The 17,171-nt window shown below is 39.8% G+C and overlaps 3 protein-coding genes across 3 annotated transcripts in view; all 3 read left to right on the forward strand.

Annotated features, from left to right (window-relative positions):
* Window positions 1-17,171, forward strand: part of LOC125019714 (major histocompatibility complex class I-related gene protein-like) — a 118,646-nt gene that overhangs the window by 13,337 nt on the left and 88,138 nt on the right. The gene's annotated exons all lie outside the window — the stretch shown is intronic.
* Window positions 1,781-10,082, forward strand: LOC125019683 (major histocompatibility complex class I-related gene protein-like). The gene is made up of 9 exons (XM_047604631.1): window positions 1,781-1,851; window positions 2,080-2,355; window positions 2,705-2,983; window positions 3,334-3,636; window positions 4,682-4,957; window positions 5,515-5,793; window positions 6,130-6,432; window positions 9,613-9,711; window positions 9,811-10,082. Exons 1-9 carry the CDS (start codon window positions 1,800-1,802, stop codon window positions 9,813-9,815), a joined length of 1,872 nt encoding a protein of 623 aa, XP_047460587.1. The 5' UTR covers window positions 1,781-1,799; the 3' UTR covers window positions 9,816-10,082.
* On the forward strand, window positions 11,205-15,666 carry LOC125019718 (major histocompatibility complex class I-related gene protein-like). Its single transcript, XM_047604683.1, has 7 exons — window positions 11,205-11,363; window positions 12,245-12,514; window positions 13,393-13,671; window positions 14,313-14,622; window positions 14,812-14,906; window positions 15,205-15,222; window positions 15,316-15,666. Exons 1-7 carry the CDS (start codon window positions 11,315-11,317, stop codon window positions 15,372-15,374), a joined length of 1,080 nt encoding a protein of 359 aa, XP_047460639.1. The 5' UTR covers window positions 11,205-11,314; the 3' UTR covers window positions 15,375-15,666.

The raw sequence follows: 17,171 nt of genomic DNA on the forward strand, positions 1-17,171 counted from the left end.
GGTTGAAAACACATTTGTACCTGTGAATAAATAATTACAGTCTTTCCAATAAAGCAAATGAGAAAATCTGAACGTGTCTCTAGATCTTATCATGTGTTTCTGCTTCATCTAAAGTTGCTTGTCTCTACTTGTCTGCTGCTAAAGTCCAAAACACACCAGCTCAGGTAACAGAACTTGACAAATTGGAAATGATGCAGTTCATCGAATAGAAATGAAAACGAAAACCCATTTCTTCACAAATTAATTCCTCTTCAGACTGTACACTCACCATTTACTTATTGACAGAGTGAATGAATGTTGACGAAATTACACTCATCGCTTTTATTTTGAAAAGCTGTTCGTGCATGCGCTCCGAACAGATTCATAGTACAAAACAAAGTAAGAACTGGCTTTACCTCCAGTAGTGGATTTACTTCAGGATTCAGACACACAGCTCTTTTTGTACTGATATTTCCCTTTTTAATAAAGTGCAAAGCTACATTTTCTAACAAATTCTGAGGAAAATAAAATCTAGTTTACTGTGTGTCCATCATATCGATGCAGAATAGGAACCATCAATAATGATTCATTTGAAAAGACAATAGTGCTGTCACTGATATTTTTCTGACAACTCTACAATAAATGCTGCTATCCACTGCAGAACAAAAGTACACACCAGACCCTGTTAGTCAGTTATGTGTCTACAGACCAGATCAAACTACCTTCAGCATCACAGACCACTTTCTCTAACCTGTAATGTTTGTGTCTCATCATCTAATTCTCTGTTAAACATTTAGAGGCACCTTCCTCTCAACTAATTACTATATATTAGATGCTGCTTTTCAGAGTCAACATCCCACAAACACATTTATGTCAAATTATGTGATTTAGAAACATTCAGGTCAGATTTGACCCAGAGGACAACAGGAATGTTAAGTAGTGAGTTGTGGGATCATAAGTGCATTATTTCAAGTGTAAACAATGTTTTAATTGATTTCACATTATCAACCCCAGCACCACTACTCTTTATCATGGATTCACTGCATCTAAAATTAAATGTTCATTGTTCATTAATACTAAAGGCGAGTTTAATTTTTTGTGGTCTGTCTCCATCTAGTGGACAGTGGTGGTAACTACTGGATGTTTCTATGAGGCAGGCCACAGTGTATTCGGTCATATTTATAAGAACTGGACAAATCAAAACTTGAACCTGATGATAAAAACTAAACATTAATTATTAGAGTTCAGATTAAACATGAATGTGTGTGTGTGTCAGATTTCAATCCATCAAATGTCAAAGCTTTGGTGGCGCTGGAGAAAAATCAGGAGATCAAATCATCATTTTTAACTTTAATGAACTTTAATAATAATACATAGTAGAGGTGTGGATATCTATTTAACTCACACAACAAAATAAATCACAACATTAAAATATAAATAAAAATAAAACGAGAGGTTAGTTTTATTTGAAGTTTTCATATATTTGTGGTGTTTAAACTTCCACACAAGGCAGCAGCGTCCTGGAGAAGAGTTAATAAAGAAACAATTTGTCTTAAAATGAAAACTATTGCCAATATTTTTTTTAGATAGAAATAAAAATGAAAATCGAATTCCTCTTCAGACTGTACACTGACCATGTACTTATTAACAGAGTGAATGAATGATTGCGAAATTACTCTCATCACTTTATTTTGAAAAGCTGTTCTTGCATGCGCTGTGAATAGATTCGTACTACAAAGCAAAGCAGGGGCCGCCTTTACCTCCAGTAACGTAACTACTTTGGGACTCAGACACACAGCTCTTTACAAGCTCAAGGCCCAATGATGAAAACGTTGTTGTTGCTGCTTCTCTTGTGTCATGTTTCATCATCAGGTAAGATCACATTCACATTCTTTATCATCTTTTCTTTAAATTCTTTCCACTCGACCTTACATGTTGCTCTGTGTCATGGCTTTAACTGTTCTCACACAGTTGATGTTTTACCAGACTCCTTCTATCAAATGAAGCCTAAGTCCATATTTTAATTTAGCATTATTTATATAATTTGCATTACTTTTATTTACTTTAATAGTGACATTATATTTGTTGTTTGTTCCACAGTGAAACACTCACTGAAATACTACACCACTGCCTCCTCTGGAGTCCCAAACCTTCCGGAGTTTATGATGCTAGTACAGATTGATGACATCCAGGGGGCTTACTGTGATGGCAGCAACAAGATATATGAACCAAGACAGGACTGGATGAAAAAATTATATGATGACAATCCTCAACTCTGGACACAGGTCACTCAGGACTGTTTTCAGATTCAACCACAGCGCTTCAAAAACAGACTGAACAGTTTTATCCAGCTCTTCCACCACAGTGAAGGTTCAGGTAGGTCTACATATTCCAGGTTTTATTAACAGTTAGTTTGTGAAGGACATTTCTCTCCACTAGTCATTTAGAACTGAAGGAGCTTCTTGGATGAAACATCTCCAAGAAACTCAGCAAGTCCACCTTTTAGTTTTAGTTTGTTCTTGACGTACCATGTCCTGGATGACTGAGAACCTTCACATTCAACAGTGGTCAACATCATTTCAACATAGGTTGAAATGATGTTGGTCTGTCTTTCAGAGTAGTACAATGATCAGCTACCCCCTCAGTGAAATGAATCATCTTTTGAAATCATCTTCAGATATTTATACATCACTGTTCATTGTGATCTCTGTTGTCTCTCTCTCAGGTGTTCACATTTTACAGGTTATGAGTGGCTGTGAATTGGATGAAACGACTGGAGAGGTCACTGGTTTTGTACGGTATGGTTATAATGGAGAAGACTTCATTGAACTGGATCTGAAGACGTTGACGTGGACCACTCTGAGACCAGAGGCTGATATTATCAAACAGAAATGGGATGAAGATACAGATAGAATAAGAGACAATGAGCAATTCCTCACTCAGAATTATCCTGAGCATCTGAAGTTGTTTTTGAAGTATGGGAACAGCTCTCTGCTGAGAACAGGTAGAGTCACATGACCTGATGTCGTTTGGTGAACACTATACTGTTTATTGTATATTTGTTGTATTATCAGTTCAATGAGTCTGACTCTTCTTCTGAGAAAGATGAAGAGATGTTTGACAAGAAAGAACTAATCACTTCACTTTTTATTACTCACTATCATTGGTTCAATATATTCTTTAATATATTTTATGACCATAGATCAGCTCCATCTGTGTTTGTGGTTAATCAGCAAAGATGATCATGTTAGAAATATGTAATATGTAACTGATTCCATGTATCTACCTGTTAATTTCATAATAATCTAAATTATTTTTATTCCCTCTTCCTCCTCTTCATCTCTCTCCCTGCAGATCTCCCCTCAGTGTCTCTCCTCCAGAAGACTCCCTCCTCTCCAGTCAGCTGCCACGCTGCAGGTTTCTACCCTGACAGAGCCATGATGTTCTGGAGGAAAGATGGAGAGGAGATTCATGAAGGAGTGGAACATGGAGAGATCCTCCCCAACCACGATGGATCCTTCCAGATGAATGTTGACCTGGACATTTCATCAGTCTCACCTGAAGACTGGAGGAGGTACGACTGTGTGTTTCATCTCTCTGGTGTGGAGGACGACATCATCACCAAACTGGATGAAACACAGATCAGAACCAACACAGGTACGATTTAATGTTAAATTTAAAACATGATCAAAACATTTCACCTTTTAAGCCTTGCAGCTAATTTAAATATGTGTGTTTATCTGTGTGCATTGCTTCAACATTATACATTATAGTGCAGACGTGAGGTCTAGAACATACAAATAGATGTGAGTTAACTAACTGTAAGACTTTTTAATGAACTCTAATTACAAGCCCACTTTCCATCACAGAGCTGAGCTCCATTTGTTCTGTTCACTCATTCACTCAAGTCAAACTCAGGATTTCCTGTCCTGTGGTGAACAACGTCTTCCTGTAGGTGATAAGAAGATTTTGATGTGTTGGAGGATACTGCAAGGGTGTTTTTTTTTACTTTTACTCCACCACTTTCACAGAGTTGGATTAACTGTCAGTGGAAGACAGAGTTGTTGAAATCTTGTCCATGAAAATTCAATTTGGCTAAACATATAATTACTGGTGAGATAAGACAGGGGTCCAGAAAACATATGCATATACACACATATATAACTGATAATCTTCAGACTGTACACTCACCATTTACTTATTTAAGGAGTGAATGAATGATTACAAAATTACTCTTGTGACCTTCATTTTGAAAAGCTGTTCTTGCATGCGCTCTGAACATATTCATTACTGTAAACCAAGTATGAACGGGCTTTACCTCCAGTAGTGGATTTACTTTCGGATTTAGACACACAGCTCTTTACCAGCTGATGGCCCAATGTCTACATCAAAATAATAAAAAATAAATAAATAAAAATCAGGATGAAAACAATGAAAATCGTGTTGTTGCTGCTTCTCTTGTGTCATGTTTCATCATCAGGTAAGATCACATTCACATTCTTCATCATCTTTTCTTTAAATTCTTTCCACTCGACCTTACATGTTGCTCTGTGTCATGGCTTTAACTGTTCTCACACAGTTGATGTTTTACCAGACTCCTTCTATCAAATGAAGCCTAAGTCCATATTTTAATTTAATATTATTTATATAATTCTTCCTATTTACTTTAATAGAGACATTATATTTGTTGTTTGTTCCACAGTGAGACACTCACTGAAGTATTACACCACTGCCTCCTCTGGAGTCCCAAACCTTCCAGAGTTTATGAGCGTAGCAGAGGTTGATGACATCCAGGTGGTTCACTGCGATGGCAGCAACAAGATATTTGAACCAAGACAGGACTGGATGAAAAAATTATTTGATGAAAATCCTCAAATCAGGAAATGGCACACTGAGCAGTGTTTTCAGATTCAACCACAGCGCTTTAAAAACAGACTGAACAGTTTGATCCAGCTCTTCAACCACAGTGAAGGTTCAGGTAGGTCTACATATTCCAGGTTTTATTAACAGTTGGTTTGTGAAGGACATTTCTCTCCACCAGTCATTTAGAACTGAAGGAGCTTCTTGGATGAAACATCTCCAAGAAACTCAGCAAGTCCACCTTTTAGTTTTAGTTTGTTTTTGACGTACCATGTCCTGGATGACTGAGAACCTTCACATTCAACAGTGGTCACCAGCAGATGGTTCCCATTTATCAGTTCAACAGTCTTGGATGTAAAGAAACTACTTTAGTATGAATGACAAATGAACCATCTGATCTGATCTAGTTCATCACATTTTCTACCAATCAGTAGAAAAGCCCTCGATAAATACAAGACGTCCACTGACTGTGTTTGACATGAATGTGTTGACTGTTTGTTGAATGACTGCCCATAAATAAAAAAGATCATGATGACTAAAGCATGCTACTGAAACCATTCAGAATACACTGCAGCGTCTACAAACCAGAGCATCACACAATGGATCGTCATTTAAAATCATCTTCTGATATTTATACATCACTGTTCATTGTGATCTCTGTTGTCTCTCTCTCAGGTGTTCACATTTTACAGAGGATAGAAGGTTGTGAATGGAATGAAACGACTGGAGAGGTCACTTGTTTTGGTCGGTATGGTTATGATGGAGAAGACTTCATTGAACTGGATCTGAAGACGTTGACGTGGACCGTTCTGAGACCAGAGGCTGATATTATCAAACAGAAACAGGATGGAGATACTTTTAGAATAAAAGACGATGTGGAATTCCTTACTCAGATTTATCGTGAGTGGATGAAGTTGATTTTGAAGTATGGGAACAACTCTCTGCTGAGAACAGGTAGAGTCACATGACCTGATGTAGTTTGGTGAACACTATACTGTTTATTGTGTATTTGTTGTATTATCAGTTCAATGAGTCTGACTCTTCATCTGAGAAAGATGAAGAGATGTTTGACAAGAAAGAACTAATCACTTCACTTTTTATTCTTCACCATCATTGGTTCAGTATATTCTTTAATATATTTTATGACCATAGATCAGCTCCATCTGTGTTTGTGGTTAATCAGCAAAGATGATCATGTTAGAAATACATAGTATGTAACTGATTCCATATATCTATTTGGTTCATTTTAATTCAATTTTGTTCCTCTTCCTCCTCTTTCTCTCCCTGCAGACGTCCCCTCAGTGTCTCTCCTCCAGAAGACTCCCTCCTCTCCAGTCAGCTGCCACGCTACAGGTTTCTACCCTGACAGAGCCATGATGTTCTGGAGGAAAGATGGAGAGGAGATTCATGAAGGAGTGGAACATGGAGAGATCCTCCCCAACCATGATGGATCCTTCCAGATGAATGTTGACCTGGACATTTCATCAGTCTCACCTGAAGACTGGAGGAGGTACAACTGTGTGTTTCATCTCTCTGGTGTGGAGGACGGCATCATCACCAAACTGGATAAAGCACAGATCAGAACCAACTGGGGTAAGATTTTTACAAAACATTTCACCTTTTAAGCCTTGCAGCTAATTTAAATATGTGTGTTTTTCTGTGTGCATTGCTTCAACATTATACGTTATAGTGCAGACGTGAGGTCTAGAACATACAAATAGATGTGAGTTAACTAACTGTAAGACGTTTTAATGAACTCTAATTAAAAGCCCACTCTCCATCACAGAGCTGAGCTCCAGTTGTTCCGTTCACTCATTCACTCAAGTCAAACTCAGGATTTCCTGTCCTGTGGTGAACAGCGTCTTCCTGTAGGTGATAAGAAGATTTTGATGTGTTGGAGGATACTGCAAGGGTGTTTTTTTTTACTTTTACTCCACCACTTTCACAGAGTTGGATTAACTGTCAGTAGAAGACACAGTTGTCGAAATCTTGTCCTGAAAATTCAGTTTGGCTAAACATGTAATCACTGGTGAGATAAGACAGGGGTCCAGAAAACATATGCATTTATACACATATATATATATTTCTATAACAACTGTAAAATGCAATCGTTTTAAACAACTTTTATCTTATATCGGTGGATATTTATTTATTTCCGTTTCTATTTAAGATCATAAATTAGTCTGATATATTAGTCATTAAATATAGATGCAGTCATTAATTATTCTAGTTCAACAGTGAATCAGCTCAAATCTTTGACATAGTGACACCGTCACACATCACTGAAAGATTCATTCGTGTGTCCTTTAATTAATATAACTACTTCTACATAACACTTCTACTGTAATCCTTTGATGTTTTGGCAAAGTTCAGACTGAAGCTGAACCATCAGAAACATGTCCAGACCAGTGTTGTTTTCTTCAACACTGATGATGTCAAAACTATTCTGTTGTCACCCTTTTTTTCTTGTTGTTTACGTGACGGTGACAAGCTACACTTGACTCTTTAATGACTAAAACATGACGAGAGACATGTGTGAGTTTCTGTTGACAAGACAAAACTGGATGTAGATGTTAGCAGGTGCTCTGTCATGACATTTCTGATTGTGTGTCTGTCAAAAGCTAAAAAGTATCAGCAATGCTGCTGCATCTTATCTTTGTTTCGTCACGTCCACCATGCACCATTCTCCACAACACGCCTGCAGCTGATCACTAATCACTCACATGTACACACAATTGAGTTTATTAAATTATTGTTGTCATACAATGTTACTCAACAATCGGCTTGAATTTCAAAGTTTAAAGCTAAAAGTTTTCCACATAACTCCTGGTTGGGCTACTAACTTTAGGCTAAAGTTAGCATGGTTATGCTAACGTCAGTTAGCTTTTTGTGTGCTACTCTTATGTGTAGAACATGCAGGGATTTTTGGCTGGGCAGCATGTGTAGTACCTTGTCCTATGACCGTTGTCCAAGTGACTGAAACATGGAGGAAAATGTTGCATTTCAGACCCGTTGCTCTTCTCCATGTGTCCACACAATGTGTCGCAATGTTTTGATCTGGTAGATCTGCTAATTTCACAACTTTTATGTGATACTCTTTCATTTTTTTTGATATGATGATAAAAAAAAACACAAGTTGAAATATGAAAAAAAGGTTTCTGCCTAACAGCAATGAAGTGCAGCACAGTATCTCCACCAATGGGAAAGTCTAGACTAGAGCTATAAATCTGGTTATTATACAAAAGCGTTAAAGGTTAACCCAACCCTGTGGTGAGCCCCCGCCTGGCAGAGGATCTCAATGTCTTTTATTCCAGGTTTGAAAGTACTTTCACACCTTCCACTTCCCCCACCATCTCCATCACAAAAGCCATCAGCTCCCTGGAGTTGTGTGAGGTTCCCTCTTGCCGCAAACGCTCCACCATCATCCCAGTACCCAAGAAGTCCCCTATCACAAGATTAAATGACTACAGAGCAGTTGCCCTGACGTCTGTGGTCTTGAAATCCTTTGAACGACTGGTGTTGGCCCACCTGAAGGACATCACTGACCCCCTGCTAGACCCCCTGCAGTTTGCCTATAGGGCAAACAGATCCATGGATGATGCAGTACAACCTGCACCACCTGGACTCTGCAGGGACCTACGCACGGGTTCTGTTTGTGGACTTCAGCTCGGCATTCAACACCATTGTCCCTGAGCTTCTGCACCACAAGCTGTCCCAGCTCACTGTGCCCCCCTCCACCTATCAGTGGATCACCAGCTTCCTGACTTACAGGAGGCATCTGGTGAGACTGGGAAGTTTCAGCACTGGTGCCCCCCAGGGGTGGCTTCTCTCCCCACTGCTCTTTTCCCTCTACATGAATGACTGCACCTCTGGGGAACCTTCTGTGGAACTCCTCAAATTTGCAGATGACACCACCGTCATTGGACTCATCCAGGACGGGGACGAATCTGCATACAGAGGGGAAGCTAAACCCACTCAAGACTGTGGAGATGACTGTGGACTTTAGGAAGAGACCCCCATCCACCCATCTCCTTACCATTCTGAACAGGACCATCCCTGCCGTGGACTCATTCAGGTTCCTAGGGTCCACAATCTCACGGGACATGAAGTGGACCTCCCACATTGACTGTGTTAGGAAGAAGGCCCAGCAGAGGCTGTACTTCCTACATCAGCTCAGGAAGTTCAACCTGCCTCAGGAGCTGCTGATCTTCTTCTACTCTGTAATAATCCAGTCTGTCCTGACTGCATCCATCATGGTCTGGTTTAGATCAGCCACCAGACAGGACAGGGACAGTCAGGTCAGCAGAGAGGATTATTGGCACCGACCTTCCCTCCATCCAGGACCTGTACCAGTGCAGGGTCAGGAAGTGGGCCGGTGAAATCTCCACTGACCCCTCACATCCCGGACACTATCTATTAAGACTCCTCCCCTCAGGCCGACGCTACAGAGCACTGTACGCCAAAACCATCCGGCACAAAAGCTGTTTCTTTCCCCAGGCTGTCGCTCTGATGAATTCTGAGCGGCCACAGAGCATGTGAATGTTCTCATAATAACTCTCATTACCTTTTATACCACTGTTCATATTCATGTCCATACTCACTGAATATACTATATACAGATGCATAGATGTATATTCTATGTTTTAATTCTGAAAGTCTTTGTTGTACAGTTTTTCTTTCCTTTTTAAGATGTTCTATTTTTATGCTTATAGTGTTGTTTTTTATTTAGACGTTTGAGGCTGAAGTGTAAATGTCCTGTCATCCCAGTTCCAGGTTACCCTCGTGGTCTTTTAATAGTCAGAGGTGTTGGACTGCTGCTCCTGATGGTGGTCGCCATCAGTGGACTCATCATCTGGAGGAACAAAAGAAATGGTGAGAGGAGAAAACAAGATGTTCTTTTAATATTTCAGTCCAGTACTAGTGTTGAATCAGTAAATCAGTAATTTTCTCTCCGTGTCTTTGTCTTGACAGTTTAAAGACTAAGGAGACAATAATGAGAAATGTGCTGATGCTCCAACATCTGACGTCCATTCCCAGAGGACTGACAGTATTTTAACGTTGGTCTCTTTGGAAAGCAAATGAGAGATAATAACTTGATGTCCTCATTTTTCTCCAGAACCAGCAAAGCTTTGACATTTAAATCACCTATACTCATACATTTTTTTTTAATATATTTTTTACATTGATGCATGTATTCTTATTCAAATTTCCTACTTATTAGGCCCATGTCCATTCTCTGATGAGTCACAACTGTTTCGGAGACATAAGCGAGACCTTCGTTTATTTTTCATGAAGGTTTAAAATTCTTCATAATTAAGGGGCGTTCCTGCTTTGAGTGACAGGTGGTAGCCTGAGCTAACAGGTAGCAGAGAGTTGGGTGGGTGGGTCTCAACATCCGACACGACCCCCCATGTCCATATTTGGAATATCTGAGTGTGGGCGGAGTAAAGCTCATCTAATATGGCGACCGCGGTCTCTGCCCACTTCGGGCTTCATTTTCAAGGTTCAGAATCCAATGGGTGATGTTATGATGCGTTTGTCCATAGTATAATGGGGCCATGTTTTGTCTTGTTTATTGCAGTAGTAAGTACAGCACTGATTTCATGTGGGGCATATTTTATCCCATGTTACTTTGTTCATTTAATAAATGTCTCTGTATTTGAGGATTTACAGTAGGTCCAAGGCCAGTAATGATCCATGTCTGACTTCAAATATTTCTTCAATTATTTTTCTTATTTAAAGACGCCAGATAGATGTTCAGTCTTTTTTGAACATAAATGTAAAACACAATAACCAGTGTCATTCATTTTTCAAAATTAATTTGTGATAGTGTTTATTTTGCACGTGCATGCTATATATACCCATATTTCCATTTTGGTCCACAACCCTCCCCTGGATTCAGTTCTGTCCGTCCACTGGGAAGAATCTTAGCACCCCAGGTGTAAAAGATCCAGTTCTACTTGAAGCCAGTGTGTGTTTGACATCTGTCTCTGTTTTCTTCTGTCTACTGACATAAATAAAGTTAAAGATGCATTTCCTGGATTTTGCTGTTATTGTTTACATTTCTGTTGACATCCAATAATAAAGTTTGGTTTGGTTTGTGTGTAGAGCATCACTCCATCAACAAGGACTGGCAGCTTTTAATAAGTGACGACACTGGTTTAATGATTCTAACGCTGATGCAGGCTTTAGACCATAACTCAAATCTCTCTGTAATAATGTCTAATGATGTCTAGTCCATCCAGCGAGGGTGAATTAACTCACTATTGTAGTGTAGGAATAGATGTGTGTTTTTTTTCAGCTGCCACGTCACAGTTCTTGAGTGAGTAGAAGAGGATCATGTTCACTGGAGATAAGATGATGGGGGGTCCGGTGGTTGTGCTCAGATAAAAAACCCTGCATTTCACTTTCGATTTCAGTTAAACCTAAAGGAGAACACACTGGTGACTTCGTTGTACTTTGAAATTAAACCACGATGAAAACGTTGATTTTATTGCTCCTCTTTTGTCATGTCTCATCAGCAGGTAAGACCACTTCCTTTATCATCTTCATGATCAGTGCATCCTTAAATGTAACCTTAATTCACATGAAGTTCTTTTCTCAAAAAAAATCCTCAGCTAATTTTTAATGAATTCCTCAGTATTACAGATCTAATGTGGAACAATTAGATTTTTTTCAGTAGCTACATTGCCCAATAAAACACGTTTTTTTAAAAACAATTTTAAGTGTAAATCTTAAACCACTGAGAAAATAAATAAAATATGTTAATAATACATAAAAACATAAATTTCACCTCCTGTATTTGTCATACACATTACAGTTATTTGTTTTGCTTTGGTGTTCTCTGCAGGCGTTTTTCTTTCTGCAGGCACCGACTAGTTGGTTGGTTTTATTGACCTGTTTTGTTGCAGAGTGAGTATAAATGACTCACACCACTGTGAATAGGTCACTGCGTCTATGTCCGCAGTACTATAAAAGAGTCTTACTGTCAGTGTGTTAAAATCCTTTCTTACTGTATCAACTCTAGAAATATGGCTGATACATGTATTGCAAACTACATTATCGTGAATCTTTCTCCGTGACTATGAAGTTGACATCACAAAACTTTCATTTGGCACAAAACAAACTTTTGTGTCGACTTTTTTTGCGAAATACATTATGCTGACAGGACCAAAGTGAACGGGGTTCATGTTTAACTGGTTTTATGGGCCAGTCAGAACAATATAGAAATAAAAAACAAAGTGTTGGGACTGTGGGCCCACGGGGAAAATGTTGGTGGTATGCAGATGACCAGTCCATCCCTGGTGACAGGTCCGCACTGATCTGTCTTAACTGAGTCCATCATGTTTCTGATGATGTATATTTTCACTTATTTACTGATATTTTCATGTTGTTTGTTCCACAGTGAAACACTCGCTGAAATATTTCATCACTGGATTCTCTGGATTCACAAACCATCCAGAACTTGTGGCTGTTGCATCAGTTAATGGCATCCGGATTGGATACTGTGACAACAGGCACGAGAAGTTACAATTAAACCTGGACTGGGAGAAAAAAGTCTTTGAAAATGATCCTGATCAATTCACGTTTTACAATCACTATTGTTTTATGGAGTATCCTGACGTCTTCAAATCAACGATGTCCATTCTGAAGCAGGTGTTCAACCAGAGTGAAGGTACAGTATGTTGTGTGTTGTATGTGGCACGTGACCTCAGATCATTATAGATCATAGAACAGAAACTAAACTGACTCCTTATCACTGTGGGGCAGCAGATCAGGAGCCCTGATTATTATTGAATTTCCTTCTCTGAAATGTGAAAGTGTAGAGAAATTTAAAAAAGTAATGAAGCCATAGTGTCATTGAATGACACTCATTTTCATTAGAATTGAAGACAGAACTGATATCAGAGCAAATAATCCAGCGTTTACTCTCTACACTGAAGATAAGAAAAGGTTCACTCATTATATGTCCTTGATGTCATGGTTCTTTTATTTTGTGCCACGTTTTGTGTTTCCTGTTTTATTCTGTCAAGTTTCTTAGTTTCCTGTTCCTCATGCCTCCTTGTGTGTCTGTCTTGATGTCTGTTTGTATCGTGTTTTGTATTTCCTGTTTTATTTTGTTAAGTACTTGATTTACTGTCTGTTGTGTTCCTTTGTGTGTGTTGATTGCTTATTGGTCTCACCTGTGTCTTGTCAGCCCTGAGCCCTCTTGTGTACATAGCCCTGCCTTTGCCTTTGTTCTCTGTCATGTTGTTAATGTTATCACAATGCCACATTTCATGATTCCTTTTGATTTTTTGATTCTCCTGCCTTGCACAGTGCTTTTTGTTAATTATTAAATACTTTTTGTTGAACTCCCTGCCTCTTCAATCAGTCCTACATTTGGGTCCTCTCCTCAACACCACTTCCCCTAACTGACTCTTGACTCATGAGAACACGAGCACTGGAGAATAGCAATGGATCACACAATAAGAAATTATTTTAAAATCTTCTTTATTTATTTTTACATCACACATCATTGTTCATTACATCTCTGTTGTTTGTATCTTCTAGGTGTTCACATTTTACAGCTTATGCAAGGCTGTGAATGGGATGAAGAGACTGGAGAGGTCGTTCCCTTTAAACAGTATGGTTATGATGGAGAAGATTTCATTGCTCTGGATATGAAGACATCAACATGGATCACTCCAAAACCTCAGGCCGTCTCCATCAAACTGAAATGGGATTCAGACATAGGGAGAATAAATAACAACGGGGAGTTCTTCACTCAGACTTGTCCTGAGTGGGTGAAGATGTATTTACACTATGGGAAAAGCTCTCTGTTGAGAACAGGTACGTAGAATCATTACAATAATTAGTTGATTCCACTCGAAATTCATTAAAACACATAATACATGTAAACTGTCTGACACAGTGTGGAGGAAGAGCCTGGACAGAGGCAGGAGATGAGTGCACCAGGTTCTCCATGAACCACATTCACAGATAATAACTGCTGACTTAGACCAAAGGATTTTACATGGAGCTGTAGCAGTGAAAGCTTTTATTTCTGTTATTAACCTGATGGTGTCCAGTGGTTGTCCTTCTCATGGACAAAAAGAGACTGTGTTTCAATGGTTTCGTGTCTGCAACAGAGCCTGACAGAGTCAATGGAGTCTGTTTCAAAGTTTTACTTGCAGCAAAGAGCTCATACACAGAAAGCTGCTGAACTACAGAAAGTACAGAATTGACTGACAACAGTGAGGTTGGTTTCACTTTTATAGAGGAGATCCCATCCTAGGATGGAGACAACCTTGTTAGAGAGATGGGCTGTCAGCATCATTGAATTTTAATTAGTCATAAGAAAGGAGCTGTAGGTTGGATGTCTCCATGTGTGACAGTTTAATTTATGTATTTTTCCAACATAGGTGCTTTGGTGACCTTCATTAGGAGCTGGATATAAAAGAACTGATCCTCTACATTGTCTCTCCCTCCAGACGTCCCCTCAGTGTCTCTCCTCCAGAAGACTCCCTCCTCTCCAGTCAGCTGCCACGCTACAGGTTTCTACCCTGACAGAGCCATGATGTTCTGGAGGAAAGATGGAGAGGAGATTCATGAAGGAGTGGAACATGGAGAGATCCTCCCCAACCATGATGGATCCTTCCAGATGAATGTTGACCTGAACATTTCATCAGTCTCACCTGAAGACTGGAGGAGGTACGACTGTGTGTTTCAGCTCTCTGGTGTGGAGGACGACATCATCACCAAACTGGATGAAACACAGATCAGAACCAACTGGGGTAAGAGGACATGAATGTGGTTAGTTGGATATTTAAGGCCTTGTCCTGCAGGTTAGTTGGTAATTTATCCAAACAGACTGTAATGGTGTAAAGAAGAGTTTCACAGGTACCTGAGGTGGAATTTACCTCTGTTCTATCCTTCTTTATATGGACTGTTCTTAATCACAGAGAAGCCCATGACATCCACCACCACCATCATCATCATCATCATCATCATCATCTCTGCACTGGTTGTTGTTGTTGTCGTCTTTTCAGCAGCTGCTGGATTCATGGTTCATAAAAAGAAACAAGGTGAGCTACTTTGATTTAGTCTTTGAGTTGAATCCTACAGTTTGAAGCATCCAGCAGTAAAAGCTGAGTAAGTCTCAGAGTCAGGAGAAGTCAGGAGAACATCACTATACTGTGATGATGAGGGAGAGAAGTGATGAAGAAAGAAACAAAGTGAGAACTAAACAGAAGAGCAGAGTGGATTTATTCTTCAGGTTGAGTGAGTAGAAGAGGATCATATTCACTGGAGATAAGATGATGAAAGATATTCTGACATTAACAACTGGAACTGAAATGACCTGTCTTTACTTTTTCATTTCAGACCAAAAGGCTCCACCTGGTAAGTAAAACTTATTTTATTCTGTTTTATCTGATCTAACAAACTTGATGATTTCTCCAGACTATGAGTTGACCTTTACTCTGTTGTGTTCAGACCTTACAGATAGTGAAGACAGCTCTGAGCTCTCTGAGAGACTGGATCCAGGAACCTGATGGAGTTGATTCATAACTCGTTAGTCTGTCAACCAAACTCAGCATCATTTTCTGCTCTATAATGTTCTGGCTTTGCTACAGCTTTGCACACTTATATGGTAACCATAGTTACTATAGATCCACTGTTGAGGAAGCACTCCCTTTTGCATGGATGGGGTCAAGACAGTATTACAGACGTGGAAATAGTAGAATCAGGGCTTCCCCTTACAGTCCGTATGGTGCTTTGGCAGAAGTCCCAGTGCTGATATCTGGAATTATTCTCTGTGTATTGGAATAAATCGACTCAATTGGATTCTTGTATGACTCATTTTTAATAGCTCCCCTTCAACATAGGTATAAAGATCTGGGGTGAAATGGAGGAAATTCAGGACATCCTCCTTTAACAAATCGGGGTCTTGTCTGGGATACCTTGAAGGGAAGATCACAGAGGCCGCTAAAAATGACAAGGTAAGCAGGAAACCTTTTGAACAACTCTGAGGCTCTAAGAGGTGGGTTTAAAGGTCCCTTTTTTAAATACTCAGGTCCTAAAACACCTGAGTGTAGGTGGTTTTAAAGGTCCATCAGTTGGATACTAAGGTCCTGAATCAACGTGTTCAAACGTAACAGCACCCCTTTGAGAAAAAAAAAAAGCACTCCCCTTAGGTAAAATAAGTGACCGATAGGGAACGAGAAAAAAGAATTTATTGAAATAGGAAAAGACAAAAGAGGTCACAGGTTTATGTAGGTGTCGATAGAGCGTCTCTGTGTGTCTTTTCTGTTGTGTGTGAGATCCACAGACGGGTGGACGGAAACCTAACAGCGATAACGTCAGCCCACTGTCTGTTGAAGCAGGCTGCTTGAGGGTCTGAATAAGTTCTGGTGTCGTAACTGGATCCTTATGTGAACGGTCACTTGGGCTGAGAACTCGGGACTTGGTGTGTCATACCTCTAGCATGTGTAACATGGAACAATCACAGCCAAAGACATTAGGGACCTACCTGGAGGAAGGGAGGGATACAATGAGAAGATCCTTCCTGGAGGAACGAGCAAAACGAGAGCTCAAGGATTTTGAGAAATGGTGCAGGGACGTAACTACAAATGGCTTGTTCTGTGAACTAGGGGCCCCCCCACCTCCATACACTAGCATACCAGAACCAGAGCATGAGCAGTACAGCCCAAACAACCTATTTATAGAGATGCCTCAAATAATAGTAACCAAAGGCACGCACTAAAACCCAGGAGTGTAAAGAAGGAACAGGTAAGAGAGAGAAAAACAAACGAGTGAAATGAAAAGACTGCTGACTGAATCAAAAGAAGGAGTAGGTAAGTCAACTGTCAGGACTAGTGAAGTAGGGGGAAGGTCAGAACGAAGGGAGATATTATCGTATGAGGCTGGGTATGATAACGGGGGTACACGACTGTGGCTGGAGACTGATGATAACGAAGTGGGGTAAACCGCTGCAGTTATCATCACTGACCACAGAACGAAGCAGGCATCAAAACAACCCGAGCGTGACAGACTGAAAAGGGCCTCGAGACGAAAAGGGAAGGAGACCCGAGAACGAATTAAAACTTTAGAAAACCCAGAACATGTGGGAAAAGTGTTATTTCACAAATTCGTTAAAATGTGAACTTGATCTAGGCAGCAAAAATCTTCACATTTACCCACGAATGCTTGATACAACAACAATGACCTGTAAATTTATTTGCCTGAGATTTGATTGCAGAAGCTCCTTGTCTTTATTTGTCTGCTGCTAAAGTCCAAAACACACCAGCTCAGGTAACACATACAAGTTTAGCAGCAGTGTTGGGAATAAA

Source organism: Mugil cephalus, chromosome 14 (genome assembly GCF_022458985.1).
Source record: "Mugil cephalus isolate CIBA_MC_2020 chromosome 14, CIBA_Mcephalus_1.1, whole genome shotgun sequence".
Lineage (NCBI taxonomy): Eukaryota > Metazoa > Chordata > Actinopteri > Mugiliformes > Mugilidae > Mugil > Mugil cephalus.

Bases quoted from the DNA above. Each gene is read 5' to 3' on its own strand.
- LOC125019718 (XM_047604683.1), top strand. From the start codon at position 11,315: ATGAAAACGTTGATTTTATTGCTCCTCTTTTGTCATGTCTCATCAGCA. The intron at 11,364-12,244 runs GTAAGACCACTT...TTTGTTCCACAG, and splicing joins TTGTCATGTCTCATCAGCAG to TGAAACACTCGCTGAAATAT. The intron at 14,623-14,811 runs GACATGAATGTG...CACCACCACCAT, and splicing joins AGAACCAACTGGGGTAAGAG to CATCATCATCATCATCATCA.
- LOC125019683 (XM_047604631.1), top strand. From the start codon at position 1,800: ATGATGAAAACGTTGTTGTTGCTGCTTCTCTTGTGTCATGTTTCATCA. The intron at 5,794-6,129 runs GTAGAGTCACAT...CTCTCCCTGCAG, and splicing joins CAACTCTCTGCTGAGAACAG to ACGTCCCCTCAGTGTCTCTC. The intron at 6,433-9,612 runs GTAAGATTTTTA...TCCCAGTTCCAG, and splicing joins ACAGATCAGAACCAACTGGG to GTTACCCTCGTGGTCTTTTA.